We start from the raw sequence: 17,181 nt of genomic DNA, 5'->3' as shown, positions 1-17,181 counted from the left end.
GGATCCATTAAGATAGCCTTTGCTACCCTTACAGGAAGGTACGGAACAGGTCGGTGTTTAGGCACAGGTCGGTGGCAACTCGTTGAGTGCAGCCCAGATGACAAGCCAATTGGTCGCCGTCCCTCACCATTGGGGCCAGATGGATCTGCACCGATCGGATTGTCAGACCAGATGACACAGCCTGGAGCATGAGAATAGGGTCAAGTCTTTCAAGCAGAACATTGTCGTTCTACAATGTCAAGCCAGAAACGCACAGATGCTTGCCTGCCTGAGAATTTTTTCCCATCTGACCTGTAGGCACAACATTGGACCTGACCGATACTAGTCACACTCGGTGAAAGTAATCACATTGGCGTTGCCAACAGACACCAGACCTCGCAGTTCATCGAGAGATCTTATATAACTCTCGCATCACTGCCACTATATAGTGACCTGCGCATGATTTACCTAACTTCTCCGCCCTTTCAGAGCGGTCAGTCCGGTGAGGTACACCTAGTGACGGTACCATTCGTTCTCTCAAATGGCACTAACAACAGAAATCAAGCGAGCGAACACCCGGACCGAGTTGAACGAGTCTACTCGGGGGTTGAAGTGGGGTATATGCCTGGCCATACAGGCGGATACTCGTCGTGAGACCCTTTACAGGTACATGTGTTCGTGAGCCATGTTTACTATGACTGTCTAAGTTTGACTACTCAGAACGGCCTGGTGCTCGATCCCGTGAGTAAACGTGAGCGGCGACCTCGATCGCAATGTCATGACGATAGAAAGGACCAGCTTGTAGCATGAGCAGAATGGCCGTAAAGAGATGGCATAGCGAAGGGTATACGGTAGCCGTAGTCAAGCTCGAACTCAGCAATTCTCTCGTACGCCGATACATGACAAATCCGTCTTGCTGCTTATTGTGCGCAAAGCCAGCTCGTTCGAAGACTGGGCGACGCAGCGATTTTGGCTAGCAATCATTCGCGATGTGAGGGAACACGAGTGCTATGAACACACTCTCACGGTGCACAAGTCGAAGCAACAGCCTGCATGCACCGACTAATTTAATCACTCCGAATTCCTACAAAAGCTATTAAGACAAGACTATGTTTCTGGGAAGCACCTCAAATTCCTGCAACCCCCCTCCTTTTGACCCTATATTGCACTGTTCGATCGTCTTATCTTCCGCTTGCACTTCGACTGTGTCGCTGTGATCTTCCTTGATCGCTCCGATTAGACGGATGCGTTGAGCTGGGCAGCGAGCCGTCTCTTCTCCTTCAACATGGCATCAGCCTTCTTCACACCGTAGCCATCTAGGAAGACCGACTGCGTCTCGTCGATCGACAATCCTTTGGTCTCGGGATAGCAGTAGTAGACAAAGATGTAGCCAATGATCATGAACCCGAGGTACAGCCCGTATGTGCCGGTGGCTCCCAAGCTCTCCAATTGGGTGAGGTAGGCTACAGAGACAACCAAGTTGGCTAACCAGCAGGAGGTGGTCGCAATCGCTGAACCGAAAGCTCTGATCTCCAGAGCGAGGAATTCCGATTGGTACCAAACGATGTGGGAGTATGTGAGGCCGAAGCACACGGTGAATAGCAAGATCGCACCCAGAACACTTCCGACAAGGGCGTTACTGTATGTGAAGCCAGCGACGAGATCACCTCCCGTCTGCTTGGTCAAGACTGAATAGCACAAAGAAAGGCATTGGTGAGCATACAGTCATCAAGGGTTCCGTCAAATATTTACTCACAGTGGAAGGAGATGATCATCCATACCATTCCAAGAATCATTCCCGGGATCGCAGTGACCAAAAGCCTTCTTCGACCAACTTTGTCGACGATTGTCATACCGATGAACTGAATAGCGTTTGTCAATGCCTGAACCTCATCATCCTTCGCACAACTCACCAAGAACATGGCGTTTCCACCAGATGGGATCAAACCCGCTGCTGCAGAATTCTTCAAGCCCAATAGCCCGAAGACCGTCCCGGAGTAGTAAAGGAGAGTGTTGAAACCGGTGAGCTGACCGAATGCTTGGACCGCAGATACCGCAATAATGGCTCTTCGGTAGGGTTTGTGAGTCCAGTATTTCTTGAGTTGTTGCATGATGGAGAATTCATGCATGACTGTAGTGGCGGCAACGTATTGCTGAGTGACCTGCAATTTGAAATCGATGACTTCGTCGGAAGCCCCTTTGTAGATGGTTCGAAGGGTATCTCTGGCTTGTTCGGTCTGGCCACGAAGGAGAAGCACTCGTGGGGACTCGGGCAACCAATGCATGAGCGTAAGTTGGACGATTGAGGGGATTACACCCAAGGCAACTGGAAAAAGGCATCAAAATCAGCATCGGCACGGAGCTCTCGCCTCGTCATCTTTTCTCACTCACATAATGTTCTCCAGCCAATGTGGTCTGGTACTCGACCTTGGAAAGCTGCACCGAGAGCACTGGCGATGACTTGTCCGAAAGGAATAAAGAAGGCATTCACGCCGATACATCGACCTCGGACAGCGGTCGGAGCAAGTTCGGTGATGTATAAGGGCCCGATGACGGCTGCACCGCCGACACCGACACCAAGGACAAGTCGACCAACAATCATTTGAGGGACCGAGTAAGAGGCGGCGATAATTATAGCACCGATGGTGAAGCTAATGGAACGATATGTCAGCGTCCCCGGCGAGAAGCATAACTCGAGACCAACATACGCAAAGTCAGCAAGAGCCATAGACCATTTTCGCCCAATCTTGTCAGCAAGACCACCCAGAATCAAAGCGCCAAAGATGGCGCCGATCGTACATCCAGCAGTGATGATTTCTTGCTCTGAAGCACTGAGAACGTGGCCGAGATCAGTCCCTACCATGGGAAGGGCGGAACCGATGATTGCGGTGTCTGGGTGGAGGCAGATCCAGTCAGTGAGGAGTCTTTATCGAGCATCTTTGCATTGGCCACTTACCGTAACCAAAGAGGAAACCCGCCACCGCAGCGATGGAGATCAAGAAGATGAAGTAAGGGGTGACCTTATCCTCATTCTCGGCTCGCAATAGATTTTCATCCTAAGGAAATGAATCAGCATCTGGAGGCTACCAGACGGGTAGCGACCTACGATAAGATGTCCAGAGCTGATTGCTCCTTCCAGAGTCGGGGCGTTCTCGTAGTGCACAGCCTCGGGCTTTGTGCCATACACTAGGTCGCCTTTCGCCGAAGCGCTGTCTGGGGTCACGTCGTCTTGTTTGATTTCTTGCATATCGCTCGTTTCGCTTTGAAGTTCGGGTTGTTGCTTAAGCTTGTGCTCTTTGGATGCTTTGTGTGAAAAAGGTAATGGGATTTCGAATTCGCCTAGCGAATGACTAGCCCCTTTTAAGTGATTTTTGCCAGATGCAGCAACGACTGCTTCGCCGTGATTCCCGTTTTTCCCAGAAGTATGTAACCAGTGTGGGGTCTACAAGGACCCCGTGACCTGCCCCAATTGCCAATCACCGGGACTCCAAGAGATCTGCCAAAGCCGTAGGAAATCCGCGAATTCCGCGATGACGAGAACAATTTCTCTAATTCCGCTGCCGGCGAAGTACTGTGCGGCATTACCTATATGTGCAGCTGGAGTTCCGGCTGGAGATCCGAATGTTCGAATAAAGCCGCGCTGTGACGCAGTGCATCAAGCAAAGCCGTGTTCCCCGGCAAGCTTTCTCCTGCATGCCGACCGCACAGAAACCCATTGACCTAGTCCAATTATCAAGCGCTTTTGTGTGTGATTAGTGGCGTAAGCTACAGCTTTGGCAAGCTGCGAAATGAAGCTGTCCCGGAGTCGGAATGTCCAGTAGAACATCCCAAACCATCGTTGGTCGTCGTCGTCAGCCATACTGCCCGTAGACCTTCTGAGGCGACATTGCACTCCCAAAATTGAAAAAGTCGGGACGGGAGAAATTCTATGCATGGTTCTATGAGGGTATTGCATTATGTCTAGAAATATCAGAATGACTGCTTTGCAGAATAGTCATCCTATCCATGGTTTACGCTTGTTCCACACGATCGTCTCGGAACCCTCTGGTTGGTCTAGCTGCAAACTCAAGATGCGCAGTGTCTTTGGCTTTTTGTGCGACATCATGGGGCTGACCCTTGTTCTCCTTTGCCCATTTCTCTCGAAGCTCTGCCTTGGCTCGACGCATCTCCACTGACTTCTTGATACCGAAACTATCATGGAAGACTGTCGCAATCTCGTCGATGGATAGTCCCTCTTTGATCCAAATGTCAGCCAAAATCTCCCAGAGTCGCGTATCTTAGCCGACTCACTAGATTCGGGGTAGCAGAAGACCACAAATATGTACCCGGCCACAACGAAAGCCAAGTATAACCCATAAGTTCCAGACGGGGTCAAAGTCTCTAGCTCTGACAAGAATGACACCGAGACTACGAGGTTTGCGATCCAGCAGGTGGTAGTGGCGATGGCAGATCCTGAGGCGCGGATTTCCAATGCAAGAAATTCTGATTGATACCAGGCAAGGTGGGAATATGTCATGCCAAAACCCATGGTGAAGAGCACTATTCCTCCAATAACCACTCCGACTTGCCCCCGATCGTATGAAAAAGAAGTGTCCAAAAATCCTCCCGTCGGTTGACAAAGGTCTGGGAATCGTGAGCTCAGCTGTCGCTCTCAGAACGTTGATGAGATCAAAACATACAATAGAAAGACGCTATATTCCAGACAAGTCCAGCAATCTAGCACAGAATGCAGAGTCAGCCTGGCTGTCTTTCGCCGTGAGGTCGCAATACTCACCATCAGAGGTCCAAACCAGATTAATAACCCTCGTCTGCCTACTCGATCTACCAGCGACATTCCGATGATCTATGGCAGCTATCTTCAGCAGGATTTCATATCAAGCCATTCCGACCGACACATACCAAGAATAACGCATTGACACCAGAAGGTATCAATGCTCCTAGTGCTGGATTAGACAATCCAAGTAGACCGAAAAGGGTACCAGCATAGTAGAGCAAGGCATTGAAACCACATAATTGTCCAAAGAACTGCAAGCCGCTGACGGTAAGGATCGGCCTTCGGTACGCTTTGGTATGCCATAATTTGTGCAGGCGTTGACGCAAAGTCAACTCGCTCTGAAGCTTGGTTGTTGCGGCCACGTATTCCTCGGCTACGCGTAATTTGAACTCGATCTGAGCATCTGAAGCATTCTTGTACACCTTCTGCATCACCTTTCGAGCTTCGTGCGTTTGTTTTCGGAGGATGAGGACCCGAGGTGATTCAGGAAGCCAGTGCATCAGAACAAGCTGCACCATTGAAGGCACCACGCCGAGAGCGACTGTGGGACAGAGAGGATTCAGCAATGTGGTTTGTGATATCTTGAATAGTGCTCGACTCACACAGCAATCTCCACCCGTGCTGCATCTGTTGAACGCCAGCCCCGATACCAGCAGCGACCACTTGGCCAACTGGGATGAAAAGGGCACTATGTGAAAGTTCAGCTCGGCCCATCATCACTCAATGTACTCACTTGATGCCGATACACCTCCCTCGAACCGCAGTCGGAGCGAGTTCAGTGATATACATTGGTGCTATGACTGCTGCGCCTCCGACACCGACACCGAGCACGACTCTGCCTACGATTATCTGGGCCAAAGAGTAACTTGAAGCGATCAAAATGGCGCCCACAGTGAAACTATTCTGTCATCAGCGAAATCGAGTCGGTCACCGCTCAGTAAGCATGACTGACAACGTATCGGCGATAGTCAAACTCCATTTACGTCCCAATCTGTCGGCCAAAGCTCCGAGGATGGCAGATCCGAAAATTGCTCCGATAGTCGTACCCGCCGTCACGATTTCTTGTTGAGAGGCAGACAACTCGTGCCCGAGGTCATCGCCGATCAAAGGCAACGCGACACCCACGACTGCCGTATCGTATCCGAAGAGAAATCCGGCCATAGCTGCCTGCGATTTTCGATATGCTCAGCCTGGACGCTGATAACAGTCGCGCAGCCTTCACTTACCGCCAAGATCAGGAAGAACAAGTAGACGGTCAATTTGTCATCGTTCTCCGCTCGAATGAGATCTTCGTCCTGGGGCAACCAGAGTGAGATTTGCATGTTATTTGGCTACGTCCGGCATTACTTACGATCATGTTTAACGAAAAATCTGGGAAACCCCCCTCGCTTCCGGTCCCATGCTGCTTGTTTGCTGACTTTGGATTCGACATCTGCGTACGTCGTGGTCTTTTAGGGTCCTCCTTCACAGGAAGGTAAGAAACGAGGAGGCAAGACCAATTTATTCAATATTTATGATACTACCGAATTTAAACGGTGCTTGCGTACTACGTTGGTCACGGATGGTGCTTGCCGGTGTCACCTACCAGGATCAAGAGACAGAGACGCCAAGTGGCGGACTTACTCAGCTTTTTACCTACGTCATCGAAAGCAGGTGATCGATTGTGAACCATGGGGCAATACATAAGTAAATGCGACGTGCTTCCTACCTGCTGAGGACCCGCATTACGACAGAAAGAAAAATTTCGCGATCGCGGAAATACAGTTCAAACCCGCTAATTCCGTGCCCCTCGGGCCGAGAACAACAGGAAAGCGAGAGATTCACAATTCTTTTTACAAGTAGGAAGGAAATAGGTCCGTGCTGTGCTGACCCGTTTACGGACTACTTCACCGCCAAGAAAGAGCGTGAAGGATGTAAGACGTCATTGATGCATGCATTGAGATTATTATATACACAGAATCCAGTCCTCAAACACTCTACTCCAAAGACAAAGCGTTCTTTCGAGCTAAATACGCGAGACGTCAGCCGGGGTCTACCTTCCATGCATTTGTACTCACGGTCGACTGGGCCTCCCCAGTTGCTGCTACCTCTCCATCCTCCATCTACTCGGATGTTGAAGTCGTTCATCATGGAGTTTTCAAGCAAGAACAAGATGGCGTCAGAGATCTCATCGGGGTGGGTGATCCTCCTTGGGAAGATGACACCGGCTTCGAGTTCACTCTGGAAGTAAGGCTATGAGGGGTCAAGTCATGAAGTCAGAAGGTGCTTGAGACTGAAAGGATGCTACACTGCTGCACTCACGAGTCTGTCTGCGCTCATGAGACCGGATGCAACTACAGCCGGTGATACAGAGTTGACTCTAATACCGGATGGACCAAGGAAATCAGCCATACCCTGGGTGATACCGAGTACCGCAGCTGTGGAGGAATGTAGAATTAGCTTCATGCAACAATTCGATCTCCGAATTTCCTTCAACGTACTCTTTGATGCTCCGTAAGTCAAACATCTAGCAGGAACCGGTTGGGAAACCACAGAGGCAATGTTGACAATACATCCTCTTTCCTCGGTGACCCGGGGAGCGAATGGTCCTTCATCTGGGTATTGGGAGTTGATGGCGTCCGCAATCGCCGCGTTGACAGCGAAAGTTCCGTAGACGTTGACTTGGAGAACTTTGGAGAAGGTCTGTGACGGTGACAATTAGCAGAGGATAGCAGTATTTATTGGGACTCAACTTACAGCGACACTGTTTACAAGCTTGTTATCCCATTGTCGTCCAGGAGCGATGGCAGCACAGTGGACAGCTCCGAAAAGAGAGCCTTTGGGGATGACTTTGAGCGTCTTCTCGGTGGCTGAAACGACGGAATCGAGGTCGGCAATATTACATTTGAAGTAGAAAGCTCTTTCGGGGTGGTACGACTTGACTTTGGCTTGACCAGCTTCTTCCTCAAGGATGTCGAAAGACTGCATGGTAGGGGTCCATCAGCCTGCTGAATTCACGGAGTTTGTGTTCGGATCTGTAACTCACTACGACGTATCCTCCTTTAGCGATAATCGACTGGGCAACAGCTCCGCCGATACCTCCACAACCTCCGGTGATGATGAATGCTATGAAAGGGGAGTCAGTGAACAAAGTCAGTGGGTTTGTACGCCCTTCCTCACTCACTTCGACCTTCGACTTTCATTTTGTATGTCACTGATTGATCTACTTCTGTCGACGTTTGCTTTTACAATTGAAATAGTATGGAGACACAGTGGTAGATACAAAGTCGAGTACCTATAGACGTATATATATCCACAGATTTATGTATCCCTGATCATTCATAACCGGTCCGTCATTGTTCCAAGCGGATGATTGGTGAAGCGGACAAACCACATTGCGGCTTAGGAGAAGCGCAGTATATTTCCGTGAATCGGATCCATGAAAACGTACCGTCCGGTCGGAATGCAGAAAGCCAGAACCGCGTGTGTCTTTCAGAAAGTAAACCTGCCGGTCATGCAAAGCTATCAGTCGATGTGTTAGCGAACGAGTGAAGTGACTGTATCGAAGACAAGATTAACCACCTACGATGGAAGTTTGGCGTTCTCATGTGGTTTGAAGAGGCCTCATCCTTCTTTTTTACTCTGGCACGACAGCACATGTAGGAATTCCAAGCCACACCAGGATAGAGGTGATCCTATGAGAGCAGCGCTCGCTTACTTGCTCATTACCGAATAACATCACTACGGAAAAAGACGGAGAACATACACGTGAGAGCGGAGATCAAGGATATATGTCTCGAATTGTGGTAGATTGTTGTGGAGTATATCTCGATGCACCCGGTTGACTTTCCTTGTTACTCAGGTAAGCAATCGACGAAATACGAAATGGTGAAGCATATCACCGTCAATGAGCCTCTCCTGAGCTTGAATTGCACTTTAGGCGAAGGTGAGCTGATGCGACGACTTGGCAGAGCATAGCTGATGATTGCATGTATTGGCTGTCTTGCCCGAAAGGCGCCGTATGGGTAAATGAGTTGGTACTATATTTTTTTAAGGGGGGAAGCTAACGCAATCTTCGATGCGCAGGATACAAGACTTCAGCGGCTGTTCTTTGTTGACATAGATCAGAGAAAAGTCTATACCTACGAACCGGGTAGCGGTCAACATGGATATCAGACGTTTGATCAAAAGATAACTAGTTTGTCAGGACTGCAGGATGGGTCGGGCGTGAGTTTGATCCACATCTGCCAGTCGGACCCCGAAAACGAAGTGGGGCTAAAACTCTTGCCAACATTGATCAGCTCATAGCGGCCATAGATACTGGCTTTGCTTACATCCCCTTCAGCTCGCTGCCGTTTCCTCCCGATGGCAGCAAGAGGTCAATCATACCAATTAACGTCACTGCGAAATGCAATGAAAAAGAAAAACGGTTCAACGAGGGTACAGTGGATCCGGCCGGGAGATTCTTGTCAGGAACACTGGGGTTCGAGCATGGCTCCAAAGATGGTAGAATGTTTGCCCTAGAATATCAGAATGATGGGTCACACGCCGCTCCTCTAATATTGGACAGCATCACGTGCACCAATGGTATGGGATGGACTGCCGATGGAAAGACAATGTGAGCAGCTATTCGGGAGGCATCTTTCAGCTGTATCGTCTGATCGCCTTCCGTGCAGGTACTTTACCGACAGCTGGATCAAGGAGATTGCCAAATTCGATTATGATCTGGTATGTCAAACACATCAAGCTTCCGCTTGGAAGTTGACCATTCTATGTCTGAAATAGTCTACAGGCAAAATGAGCAATCGCACGACGTTCTCGATCTTGCCTGACGAGTTTGGAGAGCCGGATGGCATGTGTACCGATGCCCAAGGAGGCATCTGGTCGGCTAGATGGGCCGCTGGGAAGGTTGTACGACTGACTCCAGCTGGAGAAATAGATGTGGTGATAGACTTTCCAAAGGCTTGGCATATGACTTGTTGCGTTTTTGGAGGTAAGCACATCGATACTTATCTCGATGTAATTCATGTCTGGTCGCTTGACTGAGTGTTGGTTCTTTAGGTCCAGACCTCGAAGATCTATATGTCACTTCGGCTGCCTCGGATTACATCGGAGACGACTTACCAGATAGAAGTGATGGTGGCGCTCTATTCGTTGTAAAAGGGGTGGGCTATCGCGGCGTCGAGAGAAACAGATTTAAAGGTTCTCTCGGCTCTTTCAGCAAATGAACATCATAGAGCAATGCATTGACTACCTTTTTGAGTAACGAACGCATCCAGTTTATGTCCATCCTTTAGGCGGAAAACCGTTGACTCCCTGGACGTAGGCTTTGTAGCTGCATTCCCGTTGCGCGAAGTCTGGATTATTTTGATACTGCGTAGTACTGTAATGTCCCTGGACAAGCGACTGGCCATAAAATTGGGAATATCCTCATCAGCATCGGCTTTCCAAAATCAAGCCCGCAGGTCAAATACTGAGTAATCTGTTCTCATGGACAAGGAGAATGGAGGCAGACAATGCAAACATTGGTAGAGAACAACGATCGTGCGAAGGTGTCGCTGCCAAAAGTAAGCCATCAATCAGCCGTGCGAAGCGAGTAGACATAATGCATGATTGTCATAGAAGGGGCAAAAGTCCATTGCGTTGCCGTTTAGATAGCGATACCCTCGATAAGCTTTCTCTTGGACACGGCCATGGCGTCAGCATACAAGGCCGAAATATCTTCATCCTCTCTTTCCATAGTCAAAGCTTCGAAACACTCCCACATGACGGGACCTGCAAAAGTGAATTTGCCGCATCAATCACCCATCTCCAAATCGGAGTCAAACGAGACCTAGACTCTACTCACCCTTGAAACCGGATGCTAAGAGAGTGTTAAAGCATCGCATCACTTTGGCGGCACCCATGTCGTCTTGTGATTCCACTTGTCGACCAGCGTCTCTACCTACGAAGGGAACCGGTCTACCGCAAACGGCCCAGACGAATCTATCGCCCCTGGGGGAATTGGCTTTGATCCTCCATTCATCGAAGGGAGATCCTTGACCCAAAGGTATGACAGGTTGAAGAACATCGGAAAGTTCGACGTAGAAGATCTTCTCTCCGGGAATCTTAGAGATTCGATCCAACATCTCGTCGAATTGTTGATCGGTGAACCCTTCTCCAGTAGTGGGATCGTATCCATAGATTGGCGACAATGGCCAGTGGGCAGTGTCAAGACAAAGTCCCAGGTTCGGGTGGTCCTGGTAATTGGAGATAAGCGAATGCTCATGACAACCTAAGGACATTGCAGGATGTGAGAAACGCTTACTCCAAGCTGCACCAATTTCCATGTATCCTCCCAGCTTGCTAGTCTCTCTCCGAAACACCAACTCTCGTATGCGATCTTGACTGGCGGGTTCTGCTTGGCACCTAGTTCAGCGAGCCAGTTCAAGTCTCGGCCAATCTCTTCGAAGGTAGCGGTGGCTTCGGGTTTATCGTTGGAGCCGACCTGCATCACAAGCAACTTAGTACGACCCTCGATCGAGTTGAACCTCGCAGCAACTCACCTGCAAGTGCTGTACACCCAACTTCGAACACAGAGGTAACCACTTCTCCGCTTTTCGCCGACACCATTGATGTCTTTCGCTGCCGGGAGTCCAGCCCTCGAATTGGTTTAATGGCTGTAAGACTAATATGGTAAGGCCGTGACTGGCGGCAAGAGCCTTGAGATCTTCAGTCTTGCTATACAAAGCTTCCCAAAGCTTCTCGTCCGACGGATCTGGCTCTCCGCCTTCACCGTATTCCTCGGGACAGGTTGATACGGGACTGATCTCACCATTAGCTCTTCTCATATCACGGCTGACGTAGGGGGGACTGAACCACATACAGGTCTGTGATCTTTTGTCGCACCCATTCTACGTATCCTCCAAAGCCGACCTCACAGTATTTGAATCCGGCCTTGTGGATAGCAGCAAATTTGTGCTCCAGCGTGAATTTGGGAGAGAAACCCAGTGAAGCTGTGGCGACACCAAATTGAAGTTGATCCACTATATTACTCGACATCTTGTGTTTTACTATAACTGGTGGTACACGCGACAGGATCAATTTTTTGAGCAAAGAAACTGAATATATGTGAATTTAAACGTGAATACAACCCCGCATACTTGACCTATGCAATCCATCTTACCTTGATGATTTCTCCGTTGTGCCGGAGCAAAACCCCCCGTTGTCGGCCAATAGGTGATATCCGTCGCGGTTTTCAGACGACATCGGTTAAACTGTTTGACGCTGTACATACGTACACAAAGTCGGAAAGTCCAGCCGAACACACTAGATTCTCGCTTCTCCTTGTAGTCAGTACAGTACGCCGGGGGCAAGGAACAATCGCTGTGAAGGCCACGATGCACGGGTCGCTTTCCTTCCTCTCCCACACATGGCCAATACGTCCTCGTGCGCGTCAGAACTGTCCTCGTAAAATTACGTATGCATCTGAGCTGTGTCTATGTATCTATGGTAATCCGAGCATGTATCACGAATGTCAATTTAGAATCCTGATTGAGTGTTATTTTGTATCAGTGCAGTATGCGACTGGACATTTAGGACAAGGAGATCCATGACTCACTGGACTCCAACAGCCATCCGCCATCAATCACAAATTCGCTCCCGGTCACATATTGATTCTAAATCCACTTTTTTGTTTAGCCATGACTTCCAAGCGTCAGATGCTGGGCTCTGCTCACAGTAATGATACCAAATATGCACTGAGCGTAATCCACAGCACTTCCTGGTCGCCCAAACGGAATGCCCCATTTCTCGCGGAACTCCTGGAAGTGAGCGTCTGACCCGGTGTTGTTCTCTTTGGGTATGATGGTCATTCCCTGGATCCCGATCTTACATCAGCTTGTCTCCTTGCTGATCCGATCACATCGGGACAAGTAGACATACAGATGGGAAGTATCCAGGACAAATCGCATTCTGTCAATCGCACAGACAGTCAGCTTCGCGCACTCAGGGAGAGATCATTCCCGTAAGGAAAAGGACTCACCACTCTTATTCCTAATCCCCTTCTCGCGAACTCACAAGCTTGTTGATGGGACAAGGAGATAGTAGCGGCTCTGAGTATCCATGTACGTTGAGGATGAGCTATAAATCAGACGATTGCCGGGTATTGTGATACATGACTAGTCAAGCTGGGGGAATCACTCACTTGCCACAATTGTAATGGAATTGACCTCTCTGGGACGTCTTGGTGATACCTGACATGGAGGCTAGGTTGACAACATTACCTGGCTCCGGATAACCTCCAACGGTTTTGGCAGTTGCGAGCAGAGGGAGGAAAGCAAAGGTCGTGAAGTGGATCGAAGAAGTGTTGATTCTAAAGACTTTGTCCCTATCGGTCGAACAGAGCTTTTCGCGTCAGAAATTTCAACCCCTATGACCCTATAACAGAAATCAGACTCACCATGTTTCGAAATCCTCACCTTCGAACATCTGCTTAGACAGGCCTTCCGCTGTTTGTTCGCAGGCGTTTATGTCGGTTGCACCAGGGAAAATGCCCGCATCTATACGTCCTTGTTTAGATTCATGCACATGTAGAGCCTTGCGTAACAGTTGTCTCGACCCACTGTTGATAAGCACATTAACCCATTTCTCCTTTGATTTCACCTCATCAACGAATTCTGCAACCCTTGTCAGCTAGCTTCAAAGAGAGGGATAGGAGCTGACGAGAAGGAAGACGCACTCTGTATACCTTCTTTCGTGCTGACATCGGCGGAGATGGCTACGATAGATCCTTTCCCAGCATTTCCAAGCTCCTTGTACCCATCTACGGCGGCCTTGAGAGGTTCTTCCCTTCTACCTGTGATATATACCTTGGCTCCATTTTCAGCCAGAGCTGTTGCTGTGATCAAGCCTAATCCCGTTCCCCCTCCAGTTACTGATCATAAACCGGAAGAATAAGCTGTCCATGCCCCCATTGCGCGAGCTAAAGTGGGAGAACGGGACACACCGATGGCTACCCAGCCTTCGACGTTGAAGATCTTGGGGATTTCAAGTACACCTTGACCTAGGGTTTTGAAAAGAGCAGTTTCCGACATGTTGAGCGAGCGGGACTGCGCTGGAAAGGGTTGAAACAGTGACCTTTCGAGATCGGATGATTGTGGGAAGACAGTGGACGAAGAGGAAGCATCTGGAGTAGCTGAAGGACTAGATACTTATATAATCATCGCGCTTGTTTACATTCGCTTGCTCGAATAAAGCAAGGGCAGCGTTTTGTCAGAGGGTACTCATTTGTCCAGTATTCCAAGCACCTGATGACGTCAATTTAGTCTCCTGATCACTGACTCCAGCATACCTGATTGTGTTTCATCTCGCATGACATTATTGAGGTTCTGAGGATTGCACAGTCGTATGTCTCGATTCATCAGTGCAGATCAGATGGAAACCGATATGTACAAAGGTGATCGGAAGCAAGCAAAGAAAGGTGTGGACCAGTTCGGTTTCTTCGCATCGTTGATGACGTGGGTGGAGGCCATCCAATGATTTGTACGTTATCTTACTTGTCATGTATGATAGGTCACGGTATGCATGCATCTAGTATCTATCCATCTATGATCTGCTATGCAGAACACGGTCACCAGGAGATGCCCAAATAATCCACGAAATAGCAATACATCTTGTTGCCTTGCCTACAAGGATATAACACGACGTGACCGTGGAGCAACGGGACCGTCAAGATTTCATTCTTTCGCTCAATCAGGATAAAGCTATCGTCAATTGATCTTTATCAGCCAACGAATTACAGTCAAGGTAGCCAGGTCAAACAAAGCATGATACCTACTTTACCAGGGTTCATTATACCCTTCGGATCCAACGCGTTCTTCAATTGCTTCATGACCGCTATCGTACCTTCACCCAATTCGAGAGGTAGGTATTCTCTTTTACCTATACCGACACCGTGTTCACCTGTGCATGTACCTTGAAGGGCTATCGCTCTCTTAACCATCTGTAAAGCACAGTGTATAAGCTCAACATGAACCGGGTGGATCGTCATCTCCGATTTACTCACTCTATGGGCAGCTGCATCGACCTTCTCGAATTCTCCCGGTACGTCCGCCTTGAAAATCAGCGCACAATGGAAGTTCCCATCGCCGACGTGACTATCGATGATGGCACTGATCAGCCTCGTCCATTTTCGTTTCATTGTGTGTTCGCAGCTATGCTGAGAGGCGCAACCAAGTGAGGGCTTGACTCACCCTAACAAAGGTCCGACAATCCCATTCTCCTTGAGATCCTCCTTGGTCTGCTTCACCAACTTGGGCAAATTACTGACCGGCACACACACATCTGTCGAATAACATGTAGATCCCTCAACAAGAGCCATAGCTGACCAATGTGCAGATTTCCGTGCACTCCAAAGTTCGTCTGACTCCCTATCGTTCTTGGCAAAGACCAAGTCTTGGCCTCCGTGTTTCTTGGATATCTCTGAGACTATCTTGACGTTCTGCTCTATTGCCTCTGCATTGGATCCTTGGAATTTGAAGAAGATGGTGTCAAGCGTAGGAAGGGGCATCGAGACATTGCCGAATTTCCCGATTGCTTCCATCATCAATGTGTCGCATAATTCGACACATTCTGGATGAAAGGGGAATATCATCAGCGATCAGACAATTACCTTGCAGCTTTATGAACAAAAAGAGAATCAGTAGCTCACGCATCGCTACACCTTGATTTATCACTTCCCCTACGGCCGACACGGCTTCTTCGACTCCTGGGAATCCACAAACAGCGACTCGAGTAGGTAGGACTGGAGCGAGACGGATGGTAGCTGGGGAAAAGGGTCAGCTGACACCGTTGCAGATCTAAGAGGTCTGGGGATGCTGCTCACCTTCAGTCACGATACCCAGAGTACCCTCGGCACCGATGAACAGCTTTGTCAAGTCGTACCCGGCAGAGGATTTCCTATTCTCTCATTATCAATATTTATCCAGGAAGATCTAGTCCCGATAAACGCACCTGGACCGTTGTCGAGTCTTGATGATCTCGCCGTTCGGTAACACCACAGTCTAATCGATTGATCAGCGGAAACTCTCGACCCTCGCAAAGTTCAGGAATGACTGCTCACAGCGTTCAAGAACCATTCTCCTTTAGCGGTTCCGTATCTCACAGCATTGGTCCCACTATACATCACATTCGATCAGCACTGCACCTCAACTTAGTCTCTCAGAAATCGTAAGAGGGATCATGGTAAGCGCCCCAGCGCTCCACTCACCTACAACCGGTCGCCATCATCCCACCGATACAAGCACTAGGCCCCGGATCCAGTGGGAAAAACAGATTCAGACCCCGTTCTTTGAACTCCTCGTTGATCGCTTCCCATTGACATCCGGCCTGCACCACTGCATCCGAGTCTTCCGCATGTAATTCCAATATCTTGTCCATCCTAGACAAATCTACGCAGATACCACCGTACGGACACGTTATATGGCCTTCAAGAGAAGTTCCTCCACTGAAAGGTGTGACCGGTATTCGATATTCGTTGGCTAGTTTCATCACAGCGGAAACATCTTCTGTCGATTCCGCATAGACTACCACGTTTGGTATAGCGGCGGCTGTAAGCAGAGAAAAACGTTATTATTAGCCTTATTCTTGAGCCAAACGATCGCTTTGTTCGGGCGTATAGGTTACCTGTGACTGAAACCGAGAATTTGTGAAGGGTTCTAGGAGACTCACCATGATACGTATTGGCCGAGACACCATGACTCAACAGCTCATCCGGATTAGTCGAAACCTGGTCCTCCTTCAACTTCCCTTTCAGTACCTCTATAGCCTGATCAATCTCCTCCTTGGTAGCATACTTTGGATCCTGATTACTAGGTATCAACTCCGAAGCTTTAGTAGGAGTAACATAGGCTTCATCCCTTTCTGCTGGAGTCTTGATTGTTAATGCTCCATCGTCACACTGTATTTGATTTTGAGAGTTCCACACTTGGGTGAGAACGACTGCTGCTATACTTGAAACGAGAATAGTCGCTCCGTATGATCGGTAGGAGGTCGACGAGGAAGAGCCGGAGGTGTACAATCTGGTCGGAGGTTTCAAAAGGGTCACACGAGCCGGTAAGTGATCGCGAGATGATCGGACAGTGTTTGATATGCTCCTCCAGCTTCTAGAGGTGGCTCGAAACATTGTGTTGGTATATGTCGATCGAAGACGAGGAGGTTCGATCGGACCCTTTTATACACAGGACAGTCAAGACGGCAAATCAAAATGGAAGCCAAGTACCCAGAGGAGCGATATAAGGACAGAATTGACTGGATGTGTGTGAGCTCTCAATGTACATACAGCGTGCGACACAGATAGTAGTGAAGAGAAAGAAGGCAGATGTAGATGTATACAGCCGCTATTGTGATCATGTCATTTCCCAACTTTTTTGGCAATATACGCGCGGTAAGGTAGAGAGGAGAGAGATATC

At 49.0% G+C, this 17,181-nt stretch overlaps 7 protein-coding genes across 7 annotated transcripts; 1 reads left to right on the top strand and 6 right to left on the bottom strand.

The window, feature by feature from the left end:
* Positions 1–1,215: 1,215 nt before the first annotated feature.
* On the bottom strand, positions 1,216–3,226 carry I303_108149 (uncharacterized protein; the record flags this gene model as incomplete). The annotated part of the gene is made up of 7 exons (XM_018410790.1): positions 1,216–1,667; positions 1,736–1,841; positions 1,893–2,305; positions 2,371–2,630; positions 2,688–2,871; positions 2,936–3,035; positions 3,086–3,226. The coding sequence occupies 7 exons, from the start codon at positions 3,224–3,226 to the stop codon at positions 1,216–1,218; spliced, it is 1,656 nt and encodes a 551-aa protein (XP_018260600.1).
* A 763-nt stretch (positions 3,227–3,989) lies between these two features.
* Positions 3,990–6,185, bottom strand: I303_108148 (uncharacterized protein; the record flags this gene model as incomplete). Its single annotated transcript, XM_018410791.2, has 10 exons — positions 3,990–4,213; positions 4,270–4,602; positions 4,659–4,695; positions 4,754–4,822; positions 4,879–5,294; positions 5,356–5,441; positions 5,487–5,651; positions 5,706–5,920; positions 5,980–6,048; positions 6,105–6,185. The coding sequence occupies 10 exons, from the start codon at positions 6,183–6,185 to the stop codon at positions 3,990–3,992; spliced, it is 1,695 nt and encodes a 564-aa protein (XP_018260601.2).
* A 544-nt stretch (positions 6,186–6,729) lies between these two features.
* Positions 6,730–7,935, bottom strand: I303_108147 (uncharacterized protein; the record flags this gene model as incomplete). Its single annotated transcript, XM_018410792.2, has 7 exons — positions 6,730–6,758; positions 6,811–6,985; positions 7,055–7,170; positions 7,234–7,435; positions 7,490–7,714; positions 7,779–7,858; positions 7,917–7,935. 7 exons carry the CDS (start codon positions 7,933–7,935, stop codon positions 6,730–6,732), a joined length of 846 nt encoding a protein of 281 aa, XP_018260602.2.
* Positions 7,936–8,617: 682 nt separating this feature from the next.
* Positions 8,618–9,960, top strand: I303_108146 (uncharacterized protein; the record flags this gene model as incomplete). The annotated part of the gene is made up of 7 exons (XM_018410793.1): positions 8,618–8,678; positions 8,747–8,757; positions 8,819–8,959; positions 9,034–9,350; positions 9,409–9,460; positions 9,518–9,725; positions 9,794–9,960. The coding sequence occupies 7 exons, from the start codon at positions 8,618–8,620 to the stop codon at positions 9,958–9,960; spliced, it is 957 nt and encodes a 318-aa protein (XP_018260603.1).
* A 422-nt stretch (positions 9,961–10,382) lies between these two features.
* I303_108145 (uncharacterized protein) lies at positions 10,383–11,773 on the bottom strand (the record flags this gene model as incomplete). The annotated part of the gene is made up of 5 exons (XM_018410794.1): positions 10,383–10,507; positions 10,581–10,971; positions 11,040–11,219; positions 11,278–11,536; positions 11,598–11,773. The coding sequence occupies 5 exons, from the start codon at positions 11,771–11,773 to the stop codon at positions 10,383–10,385; spliced, it is 1,131 nt and encodes a 376-aa protein (XP_018260604.1).
* A 533-nt stretch (positions 11,774–12,306) lies between these two features.
* On the bottom strand, positions 12,307–13,806 carry I303_108144 (uncharacterized protein; the record flags this gene model as incomplete). The annotated part of the gene is made up of 9 exons (XM_018410795.1): positions 12,307–12,390; positions 12,451–12,588; positions 12,656–12,685; positions 12,756–12,825; positions 12,918–13,100; positions 13,173–13,272; positions 13,336–13,389; positions 13,452–13,646; positions 13,719–13,806. The coding sequence occupies 9 exons, from the start codon at positions 13,804–13,806 to the stop codon at positions 12,307–12,309; spliced, it is 942 nt and encodes a 313-aa protein (XP_018260605.1).
* A 707-nt stretch (positions 13,807–14,513) lies between these two features.
* Positions 14,514–16,895, bottom strand: I303_108143 (uncharacterized protein; the record flags this gene model as incomplete). The annotated part of the gene is made up of 9 exons (XM_018410796.1): positions 14,514–14,714; positions 14,778–14,868; positions 14,965–15,343; positions 15,423–15,536; positions 15,597–15,670; positions 15,725–15,774; positions 15,834–15,888; positions 15,981–16,320; positions 16,442–16,895. The coding sequence occupies 9 exons, from the start codon at positions 16,893–16,895 to the stop codon at positions 14,514–14,516; spliced, it is 1,758 nt and encodes a 585-aa protein (XP_018260606.1).
* Positions 16,896–17,181: the final 286 nt, after the last annotated feature.

This window comes from Kwoniella dejecticola, chromosome 11 (assembly GCF_000512565.2).
Source record: "Kwoniella dejecticola CBS 10117 chromosome 11, complete sequence".
Lineage (NCBI taxonomy): Eukaryota > Fungi > Basidiomycota > Tremellomycetes > Tremellales > Cryptococcaceae > Kwoniella > Kwoniella dejecticola.
Note: the sequence above shows the minus strand (reverse complement) of the source record. Positions and strands in the feature narration are given on the sequence as shown.